The sequence below is a fragment of the Brachyhypopomus gauderio genome, chromosome 3, assembly GCF_052324685.1.
Source record: "Brachyhypopomus gauderio isolate BG-103 chromosome 3, BGAUD_0.2, whole genome shotgun sequence".
Classification (NCBI taxonomy): Eukaryota; Metazoa; Chordata; class Actinopteri; order Gymnotiformes; family Hypopomidae; genus Brachyhypopomus; species Brachyhypopomus gauderio.
Window position 1 is genome coordinate 5995417 of NC_135213.1, and position 25622 is coordinate 6021038.

At 46.0% G+C, this 25622-nt stretch overlaps 2 protein-coding genes and 1 long non-coding RNA gene across 5 annotated transcripts in view; 2 read left to right on the top strand and 1 right to left on the bottom strand.

Annotated features, from left to right (window-relative positions):
- Nucleotides 1–2115: 2115 nt before the first annotated feature.
- mmab (metabolism of cobalamin associated B) lies at nucleotides 2116–5767 on the bottom strand. 2 transcript variants are annotated; one of them, XM_076999101.1, is made up of 10 exons: nucleotides 5541–5767; nucleotides 5270–5334; nucleotides 4585–4678; nucleotides 4421–4478; nucleotides 4131–4203; nucleotides 3653–3750; nucleotides 3196–3260; nucleotides 2547–2606; nucleotides 2415–2446; nucleotides 2116–2317 (listed from the first exon to the last, which is right to left on the bottom strand). In XM_076999101.1, the coding sequence occupies exons 1-10, from the start codon at nucleotides 5633–5635 to the stop codon at nucleotides 2313–2315; spliced, it is 645 nt and encodes a 214-aa protein (XP_076855216.1). In that variant the 5' UTR covers nucleotides 5636–5767; the 3' UTR covers nucleotides 2116–2312. The 2 variants fall into 2 exon arrangements, with proteins under 2 accessions (XP_076855216.1, XP_076855215.1); XM_076999100.1 differs by lacking the exon at nucleotides 2415–2446.
- A 142-nt stretch (nucleotides 5768–5909) lies between these two features.
- On the top strand, nucleotides 5910–16821 carry mvk (mevalonate kinase). 2 transcript variants are annotated; one of them, XM_076999099.1, is made up of 10 exons: nucleotides 5910–6165; nucleotides 6306–6453; nucleotides 6789–6936; nucleotides 7190–7345; nucleotides 7522–7625; nucleotides 8081–8123; nucleotides 12230–12320; nucleotides 12911–13030; nucleotides 13565–13718; nucleotides 16074–16821. In XM_076999099.1, the coding sequence occupies exons 1-10, from the start codon at nucleotides 6088–6090 to the stop codon at nucleotides 16223–16225; spliced, it is 1194 nt and encodes a 397-aa protein (XP_076855214.1). In that variant the 5' UTR covers nucleotides 5910–6087; the 3' UTR covers nucleotides 16226–16821. The 2 variants fall into 2 exon arrangements, with proteins under 2 accessions (XP_076855214.1, XP_076855213.1); XM_076999098.1 differs by having other exon boundaries at nucleotides 5912–6165; nucleotides 8078–8123.
- Nucleotides 16822–21478: 4657 nt separating this feature from the next.
- LOC143509700 (uncharacterized) overlaps nucleotides 21479–25622 on the top strand; it is a 20612-nt gene continuing 16468 nt past the window's right edge. The window contains exon 1 of the long non-coding RNA XR_013129740.1: nucleotides 21479–21606. This is a non-coding gene — a long non-coding RNA (uncharacterized LOC143509700). The remainder of the gene's footprint in view (nucleotides 21607–25622) is intronic.

A 25622-nucleotide genomic window follows, 5' to 3' on the forward strand; every position in this document is an offset into this window, starting at 1 on the left:
ACCAGAAAGTCACATTCTCATGAGTGATAACTTCCATTCGTACCCCTCTGCATTGATCTGTGACTTTCAGCAACATGTTTTCAGCTTGAAGTTGAACCAAGTGAAGCTGTCACACGTGTGTGGTTAAAACACACCAGAGCACATCTCACACTGCTGAAAATGTCATATACCAGCGGGTAAACGACGCACTGTATTCAACTGAAAGGTTTGACATACCTTTCAGGTTTTAGCTGATGTAAAATTTGAAAAAAGAGACCAACTTGTTCCTCCTGAATGAGACCTGGTAACTGACAATATATGTTAGTCAAAGATAAGTATCCAATTTTTTGGAAAATAGCAAAAACAACCATTTTAATACTTTTTTTGTACACAATTCATAATAATCTGTATGGCTGTGTTTCATGCAACATTAGATCACATTATTATGATATGCTGAAGGGTTCTGCAGTATGTAAGTATAAATGTGATCCACAAGCATTAAGCAATAAATCTACACATTTCTAGGAATTCCTTAAAATGTACAGATCAGGAGTGAAATAACAACAAAGCTTCACTAACATCTTCAACTTCAACAACTGGGGTATATATGGAATTACGAATCGGGAGATAATGAACAGGTAGCCTAACTATATTGGCATTACTGACAGGAGCGTTGTGTGTTGGCCAACAAACCTTGGGTTTCCCTTTTGATTCTGCCTTAAAGGCTTTGTCCCTTTAATTGAATTCACTTTAATTCACTTTTGTAACATCCACATCTAAACTGTGTTGGCTTTTTTGAGGTTTGGACTGGGATTTGAGCTGCTTTAAGATTATAAAAGATATGTAAAAAAAAAAACTGTAGCAAATTTAAACTAAAATATTTAAGGTGATATTTTGTATAGAGTGGTATTTTCAATAAGTAATGAGTGCAAGAATTATTAGCAGGTGTCCCAGATCCAAAGAACTGGAGAGGGTCTTCTTTATTAATGAAGAAATCTGCGCAATGTTCTAGAAATACGTAGTATTTAAGAAGTAATATGAATAGTAGTATTTAATAAGTTGTATAAGAAGTAACATGAACAGCAAGTTTAAACTGAAAGGAACTGAAGTACCTGCCTATGCTTTGCATTTTCAGAACATTTAATTTGGTCTTCCCACCATTAATCTGATTAAGGCTGATGTGTACTATTCACCACCATAATCAACACCATACTCCACACCACACTATACTATACTCCATTCACACTATTCTCCACACCACACTCCACATTCACGCCATACTCCATTCACAGCATACTCCACACCACACTCCACATTCACACCACACTCTACGTTCACACCACACTCTACATTTACACCACACTCTACATTCACACCACACTCTATGTTCACTTCTTGTTCTTTCAGGGTTGTCTTGGTGAGATTGCCCTCTCCAGCTGGGGGCAGCTGTTGGATTTTGCCTGTTTCCCCCATAATAATGAATAATGTATAAATGTACTCCATCTTTGTATTTAGCAAATAACAGTTTATTGTCTGCCACAGAAACTGAATTTCAGCAGATGTTCCCTGAATACATTTCAACAGGTGCATAGTACAATAAAACAGACATAAAACAATGTCTCACAACTAAGAAACAACTACATTCACTTGCACATTCCTGCTGTGTACACATCCTTAAAATATCAAATTTACTTGTGAATCACTCTTGAATTTATCAGAAAACCATATTCTGTTTGCATGGCCGAATAACAACTTTACACTAATGCATGCTATTATTTTTCCTCTTGCTAAAGATTTGAGATTTTAGGCTTATATATTTGGCATATTATTAATAGGAAATGTTTTGTACATAGCAAAACAAAGATGCGGCGTAGAAATACACAAATAGTGTCTTGGCACCATCTAGTGGTGAACCTCTGCTACAACATCTGATTCAGTACCTCAGTTATGTATTCAGTCCTTCATGAGATGCCTTAGAAAGCAGTGGGTAGAGCAGGGTCACCATGGATTAACCTCATCAATGCTGGAGCTGACCATCATGCAGCCTGCTGGTTTAGGTTACTTACCTGTAGTGTAGTCACTGCCCAATTCATCAGTTAATAGTGCTCAGGATGAAAATGATTGATAAAAACAAGACACTGTAGAAAACCATTTATTTAGTTTTAGAGGGAGAAACTGAGAACTGTGTTGTGTTTTATGTCATAGTGGGTCTGTGTAAAATGGGAGGTGCAGTGTGGTGATTAACACACGTCCTCATTCTGGTCTCCTGTAGATCTTCTCCTCACTGTGTTCTTTCATAGCTGCATATCTGGCCACTGTGAAGAGGTAGTCACTCAACCTGTGGAGCAAAGACAGGTTCTTATGGTCCATTAGAACAACCAACCAGGACAGAAGAGAAAAGACCTGTTCAACAATGGTGCTCTATGTAGACTGACCAAGAATGTCACTGTATGTACCCCTGTACCAGCTGTAAACAAATACAGATTACAGTCAAAATAAAAGTCTCCTGGAGTAAATCAGGTCCTGTGGCTGCAGTTTGAGCTCCTTGATTCAGATGAAGAGGTTACCTGTTGAGATACTTGGAGACGTCAGGGTCGGCTTCACCTGAGCGTATAATAGGGGCCACACTGTGGACAGTGAGAAGAGAGGGGTTACTATGGACAGCAGGGGAGGGGCTACACACTGTGGACAGTGAGAGGGGAGGGGCTACACACTGTGGACAGCGAGAGGGGAGGGGCTACACACTGTGGACAGCGAGAGGGAAGGGGCTACACACTGTGGACAGCAGGGGAGCGGCTACACACCGTGGACAGCGAGAGGGGAGGGGTTACACTATGGACAGTGGGGGAGGGGTGACACACAACTCGGGGACGTTACCAGAATAACGGAGATTTGACACCCCATATGTTTCAAATCATGAACCTGTTGGTGCTGATGTTTACAGATCTTGAAATACGAAGTTATTTAGACACTTCAGATGCCTTCAGAAGCCAGCAAAGGCACATAATGTGCAGAAATGTAATATGTGGTAGTTAGGATCACAAGTCCACAATGCAACATCATTCATACAGATTCATACAGAGATAACATGTAGTTAGTCACAGTGCTGAGAGTAGAGCATGTCCTCTGAAAGATGTGCTGCCCAAAATGTGCGTGTGTGTGAGAGAGAGAGAGAGAGAGAGAGTGTGTGTGTGTGTGTGTGTGTGTGTCACTGACCAGCGCTCTGCCCGCCGACACACTGCTCTAGCCACATGCAGGGCAGCACTGCTCTTCCCCCCTGACTGCAGAACATAACCAATCACAGCCCACGGTCAACAATGGAGTGTGTTATTCCACTAGAACATAATAACCAATCACAGCCCACGGTCAACAATGGAGTGTGTTATTCCACTAGAACATAATAACCAATCACAGCCCACAGTCAGCATTATAATTAAGTCCACCTATAGGAAACAATACCTAATCACAGCATAATCAAATTTCAATAGAAATATAACAGTCCTTTAAAGTGGCACTGAGAGAAAAGCTGTAGAAATGCAGCTTCTAATCAGAGTATTATTAGCAAGAAGCAGTAACGTAATGGTGAGGACACATTTTAAATGTACATGTTACCACATACCATGTGTACACCACACTCTCTCGTCTGAGCCATGCTGTTTGCCAGCACACTTACGGGCAGTATGAAGTTTGTTAGCGGAGGGAGCTCCTTTGTGTAGGAGTCGATCCAGCCCTCGAGCTCGGACACGGGCTGGCTACTGAACTTCGTCTTTTCTGGTTTCGAACGAGAAAACAGTGAACAAGGCAGAGCACCACGGGAGTCTTTACTGCTCGGCCACCCAGCGGAGGGCAAACACACAGAAGATGGATTAAACAGCATGAATGACTTTTTAAGGTGGTCCTGAGCAGAACCCAAAGGAAAGTGTTCAGCTCAGCTCAGTTCTACCTTAAGCTTAGCTCAAGGTGCCTGATAAAGGTGTTAAATGTACCACACTTTGACTTGGCCATGTCAGAGATATTAATACAAATACACACATCCTCATGGTTTTACTTTACCTCCTAGTGAACAGCAAATCTAAGAGAATTCATTATCCATGCACAGTCAGACTCTGGTTTCGTTGCCATTGGTCAGACGTCATACTGTGTTTATGTACCTATGTGGCTCTCCCTGGCTGATGAATGAGGAGTGGCGATGTTAGATCCCACATCCTGCAGCACACACTGGATCTACAGCACGCACACACACACACACACACACACACACACACACACACACACACACACACACACACACACACACACACACACACACAGACACACACACAGGCCTGAATCCAGATTCTTCATTGGCACAATGGCACAAATGCCCTGTTCTCCTAATGAATGAAACTACTCAAAATAAACACACACACACACACACACACACACACACACACACACACACCTTGTCTAGTTGATTTGTGAAGGAATGTCCTTTCTCAAGGCAAAACTCTCTGGCCAGCCTAAGAGGGGACACGTTGCACTATTAAAAGAGGAGTCACACTTATACCGTCGCCATGGCAAAACAGACAGGAACGCAGCCGTGTGCACAGGTAAGTGTTCCATTACCCAATGGCTGACGAGAGCTCATCTGTCGTCCCCAAAGCTTCAAAGATCCCATCCTCTTTCGGCCTCCTCTCTCCTGTGAAAGTGCTAGAAAATCCTAAATAAATAGAATAACCAGGCGTCCTATAAAATAATCTCCACATCAGCAATGTTTTCACTTTGTTTCATAAGGTGAATGCTACACAAAAATGGGTGACCATCAAATTCTGTCACTGAAGGTCACAGGTCACAATTTCTGACAGCTGTCATCACAATATGTAACCCCACTGTACAGTCATAATAAATGAGTTAAACACCCGTCTAAATGTGTAGGGTGTGGTGACGGGTGTGTGCACGAGAGTTGGCTCTCTGCTGATCTCATAAAAGGCCTTTGTGCAAATGAAGGTGAGGTGACAACACCGGAAACATTCTGACTGGTGTTTAACTCATTCATTATCATTATTAAGTGTGATCTCTTATTGCTATGACTGCGCAATTATGTCCCCTTAAAGTAAATTTTGTTCATTAAAACGTAATTAAATAGTAAATGGTAGTGTATACAATTTAAGAGCAAGTTAAATATAGTCTACAGTTGCAGAATTCGGTGGTCACAGATTTCGTAGTAACACCACACCGTAATGTTTCATTGGACACATGAATTTAATGCATGTACAACGTTATGAAAAGAAATAAAAAAAGTACGAGAAACCTTTATCTCCTGTTTTCGTGTATATCTTTGGAAGTCGACGGTCTCCCTCAGACGTTGTGGAATACCTCGAAAAGGTAATAAAACGTTACTGGACAGCTTCACACAAGGACGACAGAGAAGGACTCCAGGTAGAAAACCTGTTACAATCATGTGCGCGGTGGGTTCTACGGGATGTTATTTGTATGTAAGGTTATCTAGCAAGCAGTGGGACGCACAGCTAGGCATGAAGACAGACAGCCGTGAGACGAAGACACCACGGCCACACACCTACCTCCTGTTATTTCCACAGGTGCGCGGTGCCGTCTGCGCTTTTACTAGACGAAGAACACGGCGAAGGTGCACAGACCGAGAAAACGTCGCGGCCATGCTGAGTTACGGCAAGCAAACGTGGTTTTAATCTCGACAGTGTTTACGATCGATCACTTTTGGCCTCTCTCGGTATCCGTAGGCGAGTGGGCGGACCGGTCCGAACACACGACCAATGGCACGACTTGCTTGTCTGTGTTTCGATTGGATGTTCGGCGTCCGCGCATGCAGGGTGCGATTCTGATTGGTGGATGGGTGGCGGTTGTAAGGTCCGACTCATGTGTCGACAAGTGACGGGGGTTTGACGGCGAGTGTTCCGCGGAGGCGGCGCTTCCTTCTACAGGCGTTTACCCAGACGTCCCGCACGTTTTTGGGGATTACTATAACGCGACGAGCGCGACTACATAGTGAATATACGGCTAGCCGGGTTAGCCAAGCCGTGTCGGGGACTGTCCGCGGTCACGTTGACCCTTCAGCCGGGTGCCGGGCGGCTGCAGCGGGCGTCGCTGGAGATGCGCGCCGGGGAGTCTTTCGTCTCGGCCCCGGGCAAGTCCATTCTGCACGGCGAACATGCCGTCGTTCACGGGAAGGTAGGTTCTCTGTCTGTGACAGGTAGGTTCTCTGTCTGTGACAGGTAGGTTCTCTGTCTGAGACATCAGGAAATTCCTAATAATTAATTAGTAAAAGCCACAGTTGAGGATGTTTTTTGAGTGCTGCTGTCTCCAAACAGGTCGCCCTGGCTGTGAGTTTGAACCTGCGCACGTATTTGCGGCTGGTGTCCACCTCCTCCGGTGAAGTCTGCATCAGTCTCCCTAATATCCACACTTTCCGGTCCTGGGATGTCGCCGCGCTACAGTCGTTACTGTCTGGCAGGAAAGGTGCGACTGGATAAGCCCCGTGACCTACATTAATCATAACCGTCAAGTATTATCTTGTTGTGTGGGACCTCTTGTGTTGATAGCACTAATCAAATTCCTAATTAGTCATTTCAAGAACTGAACCACTAGGATTAAGAAAAACGCAACAGTCCAGACCGAGGCAATTCTGGGGGGGGCAGTGCACCTGTCAGACCGTCCTTGCCCACTGGTTCATGTCTGGTCCCCCCGGTTCAGATGGTCTATAATCTCCACTGGACCAATGGAATCTCACAACCGTTTAGATATGAACAGAAGGAAGGCAGACTAATGCTTCATCCGTCATCTCCCGGTTGCAGCCGCGTGCGGGAGCTCGGAGGAACTGGATCTCGAGCTGTTGGAGAGACTCCGGGAGTTTGCGGGCGTCACCGAGGGCTCCACGGACAGCGGTGGTCTGGCAGTGTTGGCCTTCCTCTACATCTTCCTGGCGGTGTTTGCAGGCGCAGAGTAAGACCCGCTGCAGGAGTCAGAAAGGCCGTTCGATTTAAATGTGAGATGCAGATGACAAAGTCCGCAGTTGATTGAGTTTTTTCTCTTTTGCACTAATTTAAGGTCTTATTAGAATTATCATGTATAGTTTCAGGTTTTGTTCCATGTCTGAATGTGTGTGAGCACGAATGTAATTATGAATGATAAATTGGCTTGTATTTCCGTGTGTGTGTGTGTGTGTGTGTGTGCGTGTGTGTGTGTGTGCGTTCAGAGCCTTGCCCAGTCTGAGGGTGTGTCTGTGGTCGGAGCTGCCTACAGGGGCGGGGCTGGGCTCTAGTGCTGCCTACACTGTGTGTCTGTCTGCTGCTCTCCTCTCCACCAAAGGAACCATCTCCTCTCTCCTCACACAGCAACAGGAGACGGCTAGGTAACACACACATACACACACATGGCTCTCCTCACACGGGAATAGAACAGCCAGGTAAACCACACACACATTTTATTCGGTCTCAGCAAGACTACAAACTGAACCTATTTTGCAAATATTTAAATGTGTAATGAACTGCAGCATTGTGGGTAAGTCGTTTCAATTCGTGTGTTGAGGTGGAGTGATAAGGATCTGGACCTGATCAACAAGTGGGCGTTTCTAGGCGAGAAGATCATTCACGGCAACCCATCTGGAGTGGACAACGCCGTGAGCACATGGGGTGAGACTGCAGCTCTTCTCACCTGTTAAATGCATTGTGGGTAATGTAGTCATAAAGCAATGCATTTCATTGCTTATTGTGTTGCACATTTTTCATTATTTTTCCTGTTTAGGTCATAAAGTGAATATCAGCACTTTTATGTGTCAGTAGCAAAACTTATGACTACATTACCCACAATGCATTACCCAGAGATTGCGGTGCACCAGACTGGGACTGAGCCTCACTAGAGGCTCCTGGGGTACATGGCTTGCACATGCCATGGAACAGCAAACGGGGGGAAAACATAGCATCATATTTTGTGAGACATCCTGTCAAAAATGAGAAGTTGTCCCTGTGGAAAAATGAAAAACAGAGAAGCAGGAATGAAAGCTCAGACTGTCCTAGTAGAGTGAAGTGTGTGTGTGTGTGTGTGTGTGTGTGTGTGTGTGTGTGTGTGTGTGTGTGTGTGTCAGGAGGCGTTCTGCGGTACCACGCTGGGAAGATTACACCTCTGAGCAGGTAACGTAGTGCTTCCACTACCAGTGCTCCTCACGGTAAACGTCATGATGCGTGTGTGTCTGGTTGCGTGTATGTTTGCACGTGTGTTGTGTATTTCACCCTCAAACGTGGTGAAATTCAGGACTGGCAAGAGGTTGTTATGTTTTATGATTAATAAGTAGCTTCACGTTAATGGCTGCTAATAACAATGTTCATATGATCGTTTAGACATCTGAATAGCAACTGCTGAAAATCACACGCAAGCTGTGCTTGTGAGTGCGTGTGTGGTTTTCAGCTACACATGCATGCACATGTGAATGCACACAAGTGAGCAAGTGTGTGTGTGTGTGTGTATGTGTGTTTGTATGTGTGTGTGTGCAAGATGGCTGCCTCCATGTAGCCGCACGCTCCCACTAAACGCACCCGTCGTAACTGCCGTCGATAAAGTAGAGAAAATGTCTAGCATGTGTTCTTTTTGCTGTTTACTGATCATTATGTGCCTTACGATATCGCTAAAAGCTGCCTTTAAACAAGCGCTACAGAGCGGGAAGATCCACAAACAAACACAGCAGCACACCTGTCTGACTGGCTACTACATTGAAGCCGGTGATTTCTCCAGGTATCAAAGACCTCTGCAGGAGAATGAATGGAATGATTTCCAGCGAGATGAAAAACTTTTTAGAAAAAGCCTCGATACAAAGCGGCTACACGAGAAACAAAAGTTTATATTTACCGGTAAAAGTCCTCAGAGATGGATGCGGCTGGTGGCGATTCTGAACGGAGTTTTCTTTAAAAACGGAGTGTTTACAGTATCACATGGAGACGGGCGGCCGTTTGGATTAGCGCTTCTAAAGTATGTGACCCGTATTTTGAGAACGCTACCTGTGGTGCAACGTGTACCAGGCGAGGCGACACTAGTGAGTCTGTCGGAATGGATCGAAAAACAGCTACGGTATGTGCGGGATGTTATTCAACCATCATTAACTCATGGGACTCAGAGATACAGAACACCTCGCAAGGTAGGACGAGATAAACTCAGTTACCTGTGGCAACATCGCAGAACAAAAGCGATTCAGATTATCTTAAACAACAGCATGTATCCAAGTCTACCAACTAGTGCTTCCAATGTAGAACAAGTATATAATTATTATGTGGAAAAATGTAGTCCTAAATCATCTCCAGTAAAAGAACTGCCCCCCTGGAGTGATGAATTAAAGGTAAATGAGCCAGACTATCTACCATCAACCTCACCCTTTACACCTAATGAAATAGAAAAGGTGATTATGAGTTTACCGAATAATAAAGCCAGTGGTGCTGATGGAGTTACATACGAAAATTTGAAAGATACAAGACAAAAGACCATCCTAGCTCTGACACAAATTTTTAACACCTGTATGTACAATGGAAAAGTGCCCACATCATGGAAAGGTGCACTAGTACATAGGATTCCAAAAAAAGACAATATACCAGAAGATCCTTCCACATGGAGGGATATTTCTCTTTTACCAACTGTGTACAAAGTCTTTATGAAATGTCTGCTGTGTCGAATACTTCCCTGGCTTACTGATACAGGAATATTGTCAAGTAAACAAAAAGCCTATATTGAGCGCCAAGGAATGAATGAACATGTCTTTTGCTTAAAGACTGCCATCGATGACTTTAAACATGAATCCTCAAAGTTGTATACAGTCTTTCTGGATTTTAGAGATGCATTTGGAACACTGTCACATGACATTATGCTTAATATTCTAGAAGAAATACATCTTCCTAAAGTGTTTGTGGAAATAGTGAAAGATGTATATACCGGGTCCTTCCTACAGGTTATTTGTGATAAAGTTATTACCAAACCTATACATATGGGAATAGGAATTAAAACTGGATGTCCCTGGAGCGCTGTGAATTTTATCCTTGCCATTAATCACTGGATTAAGTGGCTATGCATGTATGCACCACCTCATGTGCTCTCCCCTAATCCTGTGCAGGGCTATGCTGATGATGTTGTACTAGCATCTAGAGAGGAATCTGTCATCAAGAACATGCTTTCATGTACTGATGTATTCTTAAGATGGTCTGGTCTAGAGGTAAAGCAGATTAAATGTGCTGTTTTCTACGAGAGGAGAAGTGGAGGAAATCGTTGGTACAGATCTAAGACAGACAAGCCGCCAACGTTTACAATTCTTGATCAGCCAGTTAGAGTGTATAGTAGACATGAGACCTACAGCTATCTGGGTCACAAATTTAACATAGCAGGAGAGTGGAGTCAGCAGGTGGAACAAATGAGAACCCAGTTCAATTCTAGACTAGAGATGATTGATACGTGTCCACTCCCAATTGTGATGAAGCTAGAAGCAATAAGAGAAATTGTAGTGGCAAAAATTCAACATCTATTTGCTAATGTTCATTTACCACAACATGTTCTCCAAGAAATGGACAACAAGATTGTGCAGGTTGTAAGAAAATGGCTTAATATAAACACACGGTCAACCAGGTGCTTTATATTCCAAAGCCGAAAACATGGAGGCTTGGGTGTTCCTAACTGCTCTTGGTTATACAATGCAACCCGACAAGCTCATCTTATTAATATGTTGAATAATGATGATAAATTGGTGCGGGAAATGGCAAGAGCCTCGCTATTCCTAGACTTTAGACGACGTAAAATCCCACTAGCCTTGCCTGGTGAAGATAATTTCTTAGGATTTAGAAGAAAAGATAATGGGAAACTAGATGTGCAAGCTCAGGGATTTGGTGTTTCATCTGACTGGCCAGATCTAAATGACTTATGTAGGAGAACAAATACAGAATTAAAATGGACAACACTAGAACAGGAATCTGTAAAAGTTTCAGAAATAATAGTGAAAGATACGTCAGTGATTGTTGAGGCTTGTGTTAATGTTAACGAAACATCCCACCAGCTGCAGAGTAAAACATCAAGAAAAATACTGCTGGAAGTTCAACGTGTAGAGCAACAACAATACTGGTCCAGTCTGAAGCTTCAGGGGAAGCTGGCTCAGCTGGCATCTGCTGATCATTCAGTATCACACTCAATATTCAGAAATGCTGAAATCAGTGAGGAGGTTTTGATATTTGGCGTGAAAGCGCGCTTACAGATTCTACCAACTAAATATAACCTCTCACTCTGGTATCCATCTATCCATTCACCTTTCTGTTTGCTTCATGGCTCCACCCAGCAGTTGGAGTCTGTGGCCCACATTCTGAATGGCTGTAGCTCTTTTAAAGGTCTGTACATTGCACGTCATGATAGACTAGTCGACGTGATATCAGCTCAACTTCCATACGCAAAGAATGATTCCATTTATAAACACTCTACAGTTAGACCTGAGTGGTTTAATGTAACATCTGAAATCTTTCAAGGAGTTGCTAATACACCAGATATCATTTGCATTTCTCAGAGTCAGAAGCGGGTTATAATATACGAAATATCATGTGCATTTGATTTGTATATGGAGGAATCTTATACGTCAAAAATTTTAAAGTACCAAACATTAGTGAATACTATTGAAGGCTTAGGATTTAAATGCCAACTGATAGTCCTGGTGTTCGGAAGTCTTGGTCATGTACATAAACTTGCAGTACGTGGTCTTAGACTTGGGGGAGTTAGCAGAACAAAAGCCAAACAGGTGGTGAGATATTGCTCAATCTCAGCAATTATCGGGAGTCTGCATATTTGGAAAAGGCGCTGTTTTCTTTATCCTTGAAATCACACTTGAGAAATGAACTGTATACCATGCTGGATGTTTTTTAGCAATATTTTGTTTCCTGATGATGTTATTTACTGTATATGGAATCAAATAAAGTATAAAGTGTGCGCGCGTGCCTGTGTGTTTGTTTGTGTGTGTGTGTGTGTGTGTGTCGGTATTTGTGTGTGTGTGTGTGTGTGTGGTACGTGAGTGCGTGTGTGTGTGTTTGTATGTATGTGTGTATTTGTGTGTGTGTGTGGTACGTGAGTGCGTGTGTGTTTGTGTGTGTCCGTGTTTGTGTGTTTGTTTGTGTGTTTGTGTGTTTTTGTGTGTGTGTGTGGTGTGTTTGTGTGTGTTTGCGTGTTTGTGTGTGCGTGTGTGTGTGTGTGTGTGTGTGTGTGTGTGTGTGTGTGTGTGTGTGATCTCCAGGGTGCCATTGCTGAGGATCCTCCTCACTAACACTAAAGTTCCCCGCAGCACCAAGCTTCTGGTCTCTGGTGTGAAGGACAAAATTAACAAGGTACCAAAACACCCCTGTGACCCCATTCATACACCTCCAATTAGCATAATCACTCGTGTGTGAGTGTGCGTGTGTGTGTGTGTGTGTGTGAGCGTGCATGCAAGTGTACGTGCGTGCGTGTGTGTGTGTGTGAGTGTGCGTGCGCGTGCGTGTGTGTGTGTCTGGACACTCCAGGGGCTCCTGAGTGCTTCTCATAAAAGCTCCAGATGAAGGCCTCTGCTTGCACCCCCTCGGTGCCCTGTTGCCCTGGCAACGGCAGCAGGTAGCCTGAGTTTTGCGTGGTGATTTGGGGGGGGTAGATGGAGGTTTAATCGGCCGGGCTTCATCTCTGCTGTTGCCATGGTGTAGTGTTAATTGAGGAACCTCGAGCCCTTTCCTGTGCAAGAAGTTGGCGAAAGACGTTGCGATCAGGGTTTAACTCCCTGCTTGTTGTACCTGGTGTGTAGAGTGTAATTGTGTAGTAAGCTGTTGTGTAGAATTTGTGTAATGCTGTGTATATGGCTGTGTGGCTGGTGTGTAGTTGTGTAAAGTTATATCCTGTTGGGCTCCTGCCTATGGATGTGGTTGTTAGATCTTTCTCTGTGGTGCAGTTCCCTTCAATAATGGCGCCGGTGTTGGAGTCTGTGGATGCCGTGTCTCGCACCTGTGAGCTCACTCTTGAGGAGATGACCACCGAGGGGGCGTCGGCCCAACACTACGACATCCTGGAGGTAGAGATGCTTAACATCGGCATACCACACATGCTACCAACATACAGCACACAGGCCCAACACACCATTCACCATACGTAACATACCAGAGTTAACACATGCACTACCAGTGAACCCAACACAGTAGCATTGTGGTCTGGGCCGGCCAACTACTTCAGGAAAGTACAGGAGTGTAGTTTGATTTTCTGTGTGCTAGAACATCACACTACAGAATATGGCAAATAAACAGACTTAATCAACTTTGAGAAAATAATTTTTTTAGGTCAATTTCTTGTCCTGGAGATACTGGAGTTTCAGTAATGTATACTGGACTGTTGATGTTTAGAGTGACATGATAATGTTTAGTAGCTAAAATTGGTATGTAAATTTTATGAAGTAAATATTTAGTTATGGGAAACTTGTGCTGTATAACTGTAGAGGGGGAGGGGTCTGTAATCAGTCGTTTTGCTAGCTGCTGAGCTAGCACTAACATAGCCACTAGATTGTAGCCACCGGCCCACTAACCCCACCCTACCCCGTGTTTTCCCCCATTAGGAGCTGATGGACATCAACCAGCACCACCTGAATGTGATGGGTGTGGGTCACCCGGCTCTGGACACCCTGTGTCGGGTCACGCTCGCTCGCGGGCTACACAGCAAGCTGACAGGAGCAGGCGGAGGGGGCTGTGGCATCACCCTGCTCCGACCAGGTAACACCACCCACCACCTCTGCACACCTGTAGTGTGTGTGTGTGTGTGTAAACAAATATACCAATGGTCAAAGCACCAATGCTAATGCTCCTATGTAGGGAGCAGCGATGTTGGTACACCGCCGTGACGAGTGCTAATACTAATACTCCTCTGTGAGGAGCGCTGATGCTAACACTCTTGTGAGGAGCGCTGATGCTAACACTCTTGTGAGGAGCGCTGATGCTAACACTCTTGTGAGGAGCGCTGATGCTAACGCTCCTCTGTGGGGAGCGCTGATGCTAACGCTCCTCTGTGGGGAGCGCTGATGCTAACGCTCCTCTGTGGGGAGCGCTGATGCTAACGCTCCTCTGTGGGGAGCAGTGATGCTAACGCTCCTCTGTGGGGAGCAGTGATGCTAACGCTCCTCTGTGGGGAGCAGTCATGCTAACGCTCATCTGTGGGGAGCAGTGATGCTAACGCTCATCTGTGGGGAGCAGTGATGCTAACGTTGTTCTGTGGGGAGCAATGATGCTAGCGCTCCTCTGTGGGGAGCAGTGATGCTAACGCTCATCTGTGGGGAGCAATGATGCTAACGTTGTTCTGTGGGGAGCAATGATGCTAGCGCTCGTCTGTGGGGAGCAATGATGCTAGCGCTCGTCTGTGGGGAGCAGTGATGCTAGCGCTCCTCTGTGGGAAACAGTGGTGCTAACGTTCCTGTGGGAAGCGGATGGGATTTGTCGCTCGTGCCTAATGGGGCTGGCGGGCTGATGAGCACGAGCTGTTGCTTTGTTTACGCCTGGAGGCAGCAGCAGGCAGGAACGTAAGCGTGTCAGAAGTGTGGAGCGCGGAGGGGCAGAGACGCCACGAGACACTGAGGAGAGACACAGGAGCTCTGTGCGCTTGCTGCCTTTTTAGAACACACTTCATTAAGCTTAAATGCAGCCCTCCGAGAGGACATCGCTCTCTCTCCCCCTCTGAGAGGACATCTCTCTCTCCCGCTCTCTCCCTCAGTCTCTGCGTGTGCCTGGGTCTCTTTTTGTTTCTGCTTTTCTTTAGCCGTCTGTCATCTCTCACTCATTCACTTTATATCTCTCTCTCTCTCTCTCTCTCTCTCTCTCTCTCTCTCTCTCTCTCTCTCTCTCACTTCACACACACCATTCCGACTGTGTCCTCTTTTTCGTCTCCCTCATGGTAGTGTCCCGTGGAAAGCCCGTGCTGTCACTCTACACTGTTAGTCTACATCTGCCTCAGCATCTGGTGAGCAGGCGTTGCACCCTCATAGTCTTTCTTTGGGGGGAGGGGTCTGGTAGAGTGATGGGCGGGGACTTGAAGAGTGGGGGGAGGGGTCTGGTAGAGTGGTGGGCCGGGACTGGAAAATCCAGATCTGGGAATTATACGTGGAAACTTTTAGAAAAACCCCCATTTACACAAACGTAGACAGCTGTTTAGTCCTTTAGGCCTTTGTCCTGTAGTATTTTATCCCCTCTGGCTCATGACCACAGGCTAAACGTACACACATACACGCACAGACACACACACACTTTCCACTTGTCATTTCAGTACTTCCAGTGTGGTTAAGAGGGCGTAAAACAGCTGATCACTCCACTGTCAGACCCAGGTGCAGAGTGGGAAACATGCGTGATCGATAACGGTCACGGTTGGTGGTGACGGAGACGGGCAGAGTTGGGGAAGCTCTGTCTGAAACACCCTGCTCCTCAGGAACGCCTGTGTTAGAACACCTGTGTTTAATACATCTCTCTGTGTTCCTTGTTCCTGATGCTGCTATCACTTGGGACTGATCCATCTATCACTACATCTACCACTACACCTTCTTCCTGTTTCAACCTGTTTGTCCATCACTACGTAGATCTGATGTGTAGACTCCACACACTCTTGGTTATGCCGTTCCACGTACGCTCTGTCTGCTAGTATCTTGCATCCCACTGTTATTGCTGGAGTGTCTCAGGTGCATCACTGTCTGCATCTGAGGTTAGTGTATACATGCAGTGTGTGTGTGTGTGTGTGTGGTAAGGGCCTTATTTGGAGGCCTGTGGTAAGACACAACGTTCGATATGCTGAACGTCTTAAGACAGACCTCAGCACATCACGTCTTGCCCACCAACCATGTACAGTTGATCAGAACGTCAGAGTAAAGGTGAACGTGTAGGTCACACACTACCAGCTTTAAAGGTCATCATCAATCAAGTAGGTCATTAATTAAGTGACACTTTATGGCACATAAGCAATGTTTATGGTCTATGTATGTACACACTCATAACACTGACTGTGTTTATTTGTTTTTAAATTAAAGGTCATTGTAGATTGTTGCAGCCTGGTCGATGTCAGAGGTGTGTGCTGTGTGTCTGTTGCCACAGAGACGCCCACGTGGGCGGTCCAGGAGGCGGGGCAGGAGTTGAGGGAGGCGGGCTTTGAGTGCTGGGAGACGAGCATCGGCGGTCCGGGAGTCCTGCCTCACTCACCCTCGTCACTACCTCAGGGTGTCCTCGACGTCCTCACCAGCTGTTGAACACGTGCAACACGGACATTAAAGCGACCATAAGGAGAAGACGTCCATTACCAAAGGCTCTCGGCGGTCCTGGGAATGTAGCAGTAGTAGGACTCGCACGTGTGGTTCTAAAGGCGTTAAAGTCCCGTTAACAACGACTCTGAGCTTGGCTTGTCTACGGTACACGGTTCAGACAAACAGGTGGTGCCACACGTCTAGAGACATTCTCTGAAGACGTCTGGGGACCTGCTGGAGGTTTCTTAGCTTATCATCTTAGAGGACCAAGTTCCTGAATAAAATGGATATTTCACCATGTTTGACTGAGTATTCAACGGCTTTGGTTTACAGGGATTACTTATTTATAAATGTCAGCGTAATGTCTGGTTGTACCTCACGCTGCACTTTCCATCAAGCTTTGACTCCGTTTGACCAGTAGATGGCAGCAGAGTCTTGATAACTAATGTTAACCATGGCAAACCTCTTGGACCTCGGATGTCTAGTAAGCTAATGCATCACTTTAATGCGTCCACAATAAACTTTCAAGCGACAGATTAAGCTGCTTGTGTTAAATTATGATAAACGTGCAATGATGCAATTATAACAAATATCTAAGCATGCTTCAGGTTTACTGTGTCAGTTTCACTGATTACGAGGTCCAACAACAAATGTGTGTGTGTGTGTGTGTGTGTGTGTGTGTGTGTGTGTGTGTGAGAGGGAGGAAAGGCCTTGCTGATCCACATTCCTTCCTCCTTTTGCCTGATGTCACCATGTTCTCAGGGACCCCGTTAGCGTCCTGAGGAGCCCCTCCCTCAGATGTGGCGCTCCACAAAGAGGAGTAGAGCTGGTGCACCCACCCTTCCTCCACCCACTACACCTCTGTTCCACCCAGTCTAAACCTCATACTTCACAGTGCTCGTTATGGTCCTGGCCAATTAAAAGGTCTGTGTGTGTGTGTGTGTGTGTGTGTGTGTGTGTGTATGAGGAGGTCAGTGTGATAAGAGTTGGGTAGGTGCAGTTGGAGGTGAGCCAGCTGCTTCCTGTCATCTTGAACTCTGTTAGGACGGAGAGTGTTGAACCTTTGGGGAGACATGGGCACTCCAAGCCTCAAACACACATTCTTCACACTAGACTAGCATAAGTGTTTTTATTCAAAGGACAAGAATTTGATTCTGACTCCAGAGAAATGCCCATGGTGTAAATCTTTCCAATAAAACCTGTTCGGACGAGCCCAAGGACCTGTGTGTTCTCACAGTTTCATTTTCACCTCCGCTCTCTCAGTGACACCTGCATGTGCGGTTGTCCACTGCTCAACCCGTATCACCTAATCTCCGTCCTGGTGTAGTTCTGTTTATTACCGCATGAAAGATATCTAGCCACAAATCAGCAGTCTTGCTTTGAGGCGTTTTATGTCCGCGCTCCGTGCTGCGCCCGCTCCGGCCCCTGAGCTGCGCTAACCTGATCCGGACGAGGCAGCTGTCACCACACCGCCCTCTCAGACCTGCTCTAATGAGAGAGGCAGACGGAGACAGACAGAGGGTCTCCGTGTGGGAATGCTCTAACGGGATTAGTGGGGACAGGAGCCAGTGACGCAGGGAGCGTTTGGGAGAAGAGGAGACGGATCAATAAAGCTGGGTTTAAGCAGAGCAAGAAGGCTGGGATTAGCGTCTCGCTCTCCCTCCCCCTCTCTCTCTCTCCCTCTCTCTGTCTCCATCTTTCTGTCTCTATCTCTCTCTCTCTGTCTCCATCCCTCTGTCCCCCCCCCCCCCCCCCCCCCCCCCCTCTCACTCTCTCTCTCCACCAAATCCCACCAGCCACGGGATTGGCATGCGCATCTTGTTTGAGCTAACAAACAGTTCCGTGAAAGTGAACCAGTAAATCATTTCTGAGTCCACTCTTACACTTCCTTTTAACTGTCTTTCTTTCCCTTTTGTTTGTCTGTCTGCCTCCCTTTATCTCTCTCTCTCTCTCTCTCTCTCTCCTTCCCCCTCTTTCTCATGATGAGGAGAGTTATGAGGTGGGCCCCGTTGGCGTTTTTGAAGTTCAGCCAGCAAACAGCTGGCAGTGAATGTTGGCAGAGAAAAGGTCAATTTGGGGAAAGTCTGGAATAATTGATTTCTGCCCCCCCCCTTCTCTCCCTCTCTCTTTCCCATTCACTCTCTCTTTCTGTTGTTTTAATTCATTTCTTTAAATGTCAGAAGGCTTTAGTGGCGTAGTACTGCCAGACGGGCCATACCATGTATGAGGAGGGCAGGGGTGCCTCTGGGCGAGCTGCTTGGCATCCAACCCACCTCGGTCCCCTCCACCTTCACCTCTGCAGTTGCTACATCACCCTCACTCCACCTCACTTGCCATCCACCTCCCCCCAAAAACCTGGTCCTGCTGGAATTTAATTACCTCTGAGCATTTCAATTTAAATTGTGTTGATGAGAGAGACAGAAAGAGAGAGAGAGCAAGCAAGAACTTTCAACTGCCTGCACTCACTCTTTCTTTCTTCTCTCACTCTGACTCTTTCTGTCTCTCTCTCTATCTGTCTCTACCTATCTCTCTCTCTCTCTCTTTCCCCCCTCCCTGTGAGGCACAGATGGTATTTTTTTTTATCAATGTCAGAAAAAGCGTCTCTGTGTTCAGATGAATAGATTGTAAAGATGTTCTGACATTATTCCAGATAACAGAGGCAGCCAGGAAATGGGGTCAAGGGTGCAGGCTGAAAGGCACCACTGCAGAAACAAAATGGAAACCAAAAAAGGCGTGCGTGTGTGTGCCTGTGTGTGTGTGTGTGTGTGTGTGTGTGTGTGAGTCTGAGTGTTGTGTGTGTGCATGTGTGTGTGTGTGGTTGTGTGTGTGTGTGTGTGCGTGTGAGTGCATGCATGTGTGTGTGTTTTCCCCTCTCTTTATCTGCTTTTGCATTAAGGAAGCTCACACAAAGTAATGGCCTCGATGTTTAAAGCTCTGGTAGTCAGACGACGGGACGCAGAGATTCAGGTGAACAGAGTTGGTATAAAGAACCACAATCACTTCATTTCACCAGGTTACACGTTTTGTCTTGATGACTGTTAGGAAAATGACATTTAAGAAAGAATAGAACAAACAAAAATTTTATTTTCCCCTGCTGAAGTAGAATAATAGTGTGCGTGCATGTGTGTATGCGTTTGTGTGTGTGTGTGTGAGGGTGTACGTCTGTGTGTATGTGGTGTGTGTGAGATCTGTGTGGGGCTCGTACGGTCACGCCTGATCCGGACTCCACTGCAATTTCCACACAAGCAGATTAAGAGCTAAAAGCATGCGGGCAGAACGTCCTTCCATTACACACACAGACCTGTCGGCATGAGGCCAGCCACACAGGCGTGTGTGTGTAAGTGTGTTTCTCCTGGGTAATGCGTTGTCCAAGTGGTGGGTTGTGTCTGGGGTATCAGCATGCGGGCTTTGAGGAGCAAACGGCCTCCCTCTACATAGTACGTGTGTGTGTGTGTGTGTGTGTGTGTGTGTGTCTTATTGCAACAGAGCGTCTGTGTATGTCTTACTGCAACAGGGCACCGTATCATTATACCATCATCTGGACATGGTGTGTGTGTATGTGTGTGTGTGTGTGTCTTGAACAGGAACAACAACTCAGACAGGCTCAGATTTGCTGTATGTGAGTCTTTATATACACACATACTGTGAGTTAGTCTGTAACTAACCGTTCGCACGGTGAAGACTTACTTCCCTTTGACAGTTTAACTTTGAGTCCTTTTTAAACATCACCCTGATGACTGTGGTTAGAAACCAGCTGATCATGCTGTTATTTGTAGTCAGAAGCCAGTTTTAAATCCCCCAGGCCGAGGATGTGTTCTAAGGGGGGGTTAGAGCCTTTGTGTGCTCCCGTGACCCTCTTCTGATGACGCAGAGCCAATAGCCCTTTCACTGAATGGATTCCACTGCAGTCTAGCGTAAGAGACTATGACCTTTGGCCCTGTTCTAACTGCTGACCCTATTGAATAAGAGGTACCTCAGAGGTCAGGGTCGTGTGTGTGTGTGTGTGTGTGTGTGTGTGTGTGTGTGTGTGTGTGTGTGTGTGTGTGTGAAGAAAAAGCTGAGATCATCTGACCCCATTAGAGCAGCAGTCTGTGGAGGAATCGGGTTCAGAGCAGCATTCAGAGATAAAGTGTGTGTGTGTGTGTGTGTGTGTGTTTTCAATACATTTTTGACAACTGGTCAAAAAAAGTAATGTTTAAAAGGGTTGGGGGGGGGGGGGGGGGGGTCTACAGACGTGTTGACACATGACACTGAACTGATTCCTGATGTGTGTAGCGCCAGCAGTTTTCTGGGCCTTGTTTTAGCTTTTTGAGGACATATTGACGAGCTGGATCTTCCAGGCTGGACACTTTTTCAGATAAAGTGTGGCAGGTTTCAGATCAAGACGCCTTGGGTAGCATCGTAGTTCAGGCCAGTTCCGTCACAATTCCCTCCCTTCACTGACTACTGGGTGAACGACGTGGAGTGCAAACTTACACACCTGCTCGAAAAGCGGTTTAGTTTCATATTAAATTATTAGAATTCAATCAGCGTTGTGGTGACGCGATGTTTCCCTTCGCGCGCACCGAAAGACACACGCTTTAAAACCGCGCGATCTATGGATGCAATCTAAATTCAAATGTAATTGCACCGCGGAATAAGGGCGACTGGCTCGGTTCCGCCTTTCCCAAAAATAGAACACGCGCAATTACGGATAAATAGGCTCGACTGGGATGCGAAAGCCGAATCAGACAGATTAAGTGATTCGATGTGCTTTGAAATAATCTAGCGCCGGTTACGTGTGTGAGACGCGCGTGGCCTCAAATTTTATTATCCACAAATTCCACTTGCAACCTCTTCAGAGACAAGCAGGTTTGATATTAAAACATTACAATTCGCACACATTATAATCCTTCATAATTCAGATTTATAATTCACACACAGAAAATCCTTAATAAATCACTTTTATAATTCACACACCATAATCCTTCATAATTCGCATTAAGAATTGGAGTGCTGTGGTTTTGTAATTGTAATTGACACACTCCGTGGTGTGGGCTGTGTGTTTTCGTGTTAATCCCTTTTCTCCTGTACTACGTCAGGTCTGTCTTCGGTTCAGTCCACCATTACAAGCACCGCCCAGCTACGACCCTCCACCCCCCTCACCCACCCACTCCATTAGCATCTGATCACCTGAAAGCAGTTCTGAATTGGTGCATTTTTCTTTCTCTCCTCATGTATTATGCATGACTTCCTGATTGCTTCTTTGCATAGATTAGCAATCATTTCCCACAACTCTTCTGACTGTGAAAATGGGGAAGAAATGATAAAAAAAGAGACACCATATTGAAGAAGCATTTTCTGCCTCTTCTGATCAGAAGTCTTCAGCACTGCAGATGATATTTCAGGTGATCCTTCTGTCTCCTCTCATTTCTTTAGCTTTGTGTTCTCATCAGCGCAGGAATGCACATCACTCCCTCCTCTCATCCTGATTGCAGTGCTTGTTGAGTGTTCAGGCATCTGGATGCTTCTTTTCCCCTCTCACCCCTCCTGTCTCCCTCTCTCACCCCTCCTGTCTCCCTCTCACCCCTCCGGTCGCCCTCTCTCTCCCGTATGTCTGGGTATCATGGGTGTAGTGGGGCAGGGGCAGGCAGGCTCAAGGATGGGCTAGTGGGCAGAAAGATGGACCTGTAACCTGGTAACAGCAGAACACCCCTGGTGAGCAACTCTGTTATGACCCTCCCCCACACTTGACCTCCACTGCATCAGTTACAGTCATCTATATTAATATCCCTGTGTGTGTGTGTGTGTGTGTGTGTGTGTGTGTGTGTGTGTGTGTGTGTGTGTGTGTGTGTGTGTGTGTGTGTGTGTGTGTGTGTGTGTGTGCGCATGAGCCTGAGCCATTAAATGCATGACAGGGAGTCACCTTGGATTAGTGTGTGTGTGTGTGTGTGTGTGTGTGTGTGTGTACGTGCACATGTGTGTGGCAGGTGAGGTGGAGATATGAAATGAGATGATGATCCATAACAAGCAGAAAATGTCCCAATTAAAAAATTCTGGTACAGTAACTGAGAACAGCACCCCCACCTTCACCACACTCCACACCTCCAACACACTCCACCTCAGCTCCACCTCACCACCACACCTCCACCACACTCCACACCTCCAACACACTCCACCTCAGCTCCACCTCACCACCACACCTCCACCACACCCTCACCTCCACCCCACTACCACACCTCCACAACAACCTCACCTCTATATCTCCAACTCTTATCCATATGCCCATCTACTTCATGCCCTCAGACCCTCTAACACACCTGACCCTCATATATCCAGACCATCTAACACACCTGACCCTCAAATATCCAGACCATCTAACACACCTGACCCTCACATATCCAGACCATCTAACACACTTGACCCTCAAATATCCAGACCATCTAACACACCTGACCCTCAAATATCCAGACCATCTAACACACCTGACCCTCAAATATCCAGACCATCTAACACACCTGACCCTCATATATCCAGACCATCTAACACACCTGACCCTCATATATCCAGACCATCTAACACACTTGACCCTCAAATATCCAGACCATCTAAGACACCTGACCCTCAAATATCCAGACCATCTAACACACCTGACCCTCATATATCCAGACCCTCTAACACACCTGACCCTCATATATCCAGACCCTCTTACACTCCTGACCTTCAAATATCCAGACCATCTAAGACTCCTGACCCTCAAATATCCAGACCATCTAAGACACCTGACCCTCAAATATCCAGACCATCTAACACACCTGACCCTCATATATCCAGACCATCTAACACACCTGACCCTCATATATCCAGACCATCTAACACACCTGACCCTCATATATCCAGACCATCTAATACACCTGACCCTCATATATCCAGACCCTCTAACACACCTGACCCTCATATATCCAGACCCTCTTACACACCTGACCCTCATATATCCAGACCATCTAACACACCTGACCCTCATATATCCAGACCATCTAACACACTTGACCCTCAAATATCCAGACCATCTAACACACCTGACCCTCATATATCCAGACCATCTAACACACCTGACCCTCATATATCCAGACCCTCTGACACACCTGACCCTCATATATCCAGACCATCTGATACACCTGACCCTCATATATCCAGACCATCTAACACACCTGACCATCATACACCCAGACCCTCTAACACACCTGACCCTCAAATATCCAGACCATCTAACACACCTAACCCTCAAATATCCAGACCATCTAACACACCTGACCCTCATATATCCAGACCATCTAACCACCTGACCCTCATATATCCAGACCATCTAACACACCTGACCCTCATATATCCAGACCCTCTAACACACCTGACCCTCATATATCCAGACCCTCTTACACACCTGACCCTCATATATCCAGACCATCTAACACACCTGACCCTCAAATATCCAGACCATCTAACACACCTGACCCTCATATATCCAGACCATCTAACACACCTGACTCTCATATATCCAGACCATCTAACACACTTGACCCTCAAATATCCAGACCATCTAACACATCTGACCCTCATATATCCAGACCATCTAACCAACTGACCCTCATATATCCAGACCATCTAACACACCTGACCCTCATATATCCAGACCCTCTAACACACCTGACCCTCATATATCCAGACCCTCTTACACACCTGACCCTCATATATCCAGACCATCTAACACACTTGACCCTCAAATATCCAGACCATCTAACACACCTGACCCTCAAATATCCAGACCATCTTACACACCTGACCCTCATATATCCAGACCATCTAACACACCTAACCCTCATATATCCAGACCATGTAACACACCTGACCCTCAAATATCCAGACCATTTAACACACCTGACCCTCATATATCCAGACCATCTTACACACCTGACCCTCATATATCCAGACCATCTAACACACCTAACCCTCATATATCCAGACCATGTAACACACCTGACCCTCAAATATCCAGACCATTTAACACACCTGACCCTCATATATCCAGACCATCTAACACACCTGACCCTCATATATCCAGACCATCTGACACACCTGACCCTCATATATCCAGACCATCTAACACACCTGACCCTCATATATCCAGACCATCTGACACACCTGACCCTTAAATATCCAGACCATCTAACCACCTGACCCTCATATATCCAGACCATCTAACACACCTGACCCTCATATATCCAGACCCTCTAACACACCTGACCCTCATATATCCAGACCCTCTTACACACCTGACCCTCATATATCCAGACCACTTAACACACCTGACCCTCATATATCCAGACCATCTAACACACCTGACCCTCATATATCCAGACCATCTAACACACCTGACCCTCATATATCCAGACCATCTAACACACCTGACCATCATATATCCAGACCCTCTAACACACCTGACCCTCATATATTTACATTGTTCAGTTTGGCTTGTGCCTGTCACTTCTAAATTCTCCAAGACAGCAGGTGTGTCTTATCTGTGTTGCATTGATCCTTCATGGCCACGTTGCCCGTTGGATCCGCACCTCCACCCTCTTCTCTCACTTCCTGCCTCCTCCCCTCCCTGATGTAGAGGGAGACCTCTCTTCCCCACAGCCCTAGTGGGAGCCAGTGCCAGTGTGAGTGGCCTTGTCACACCCTACCCAAGCCCGGGGGTGTGCCTTCCTGGCAGGACCATAAGTCAGACCTGGCGGGGGCGTTGGGGGTGTGTGAGAGGCACAGAATGATAACACCCTGCTTCTTCCTCCCTTTGGGAATGTCGTGCTCTTAGGGAGGCGAGATGGCAGATGTTTGAGAGAGTTGAGCAACACTCAGTCTGGACTATGGCTCATCCCTTAGTCAGGCCTTCCTCCACCTCACCCTTTCTCTCTCTCTCTCTCTCTCTCTCTCTCTCTCTCTCTCTCTCTCTCTCTCTCTCTCTCTCTCTCTTCTCAGTCAATTTATCTTTCTGTCTCTTCCTAACATTAAAATTGTGGAGAAAGAGAACCAAAAATATGTATAATGAATATATTAAAAATTATATCATAAACCTTTGGATATAAACCTAATGTATAATACTCTTCAACACATACACGTTCACCCATAAAATATGTGATGACAAACACGCAATTTCAACAACTCCTTATCATGTTCCCCTCAAAAGATGGAATGGAGCTCTCTAACTGTGTCTGAGGTATCCCATATGAGGGGTGTATGTTTGGAGCATGAGGTATGGAATTGTTGCTAGTTCTCCTGAGCTGGACTGACTGCATGTCTGTTCTTCTCTGGTTCTCCTGAGCTGGACTGACTGCTTGTTTGGTCTTCTCTGGGATTCCAGTGTATCTGA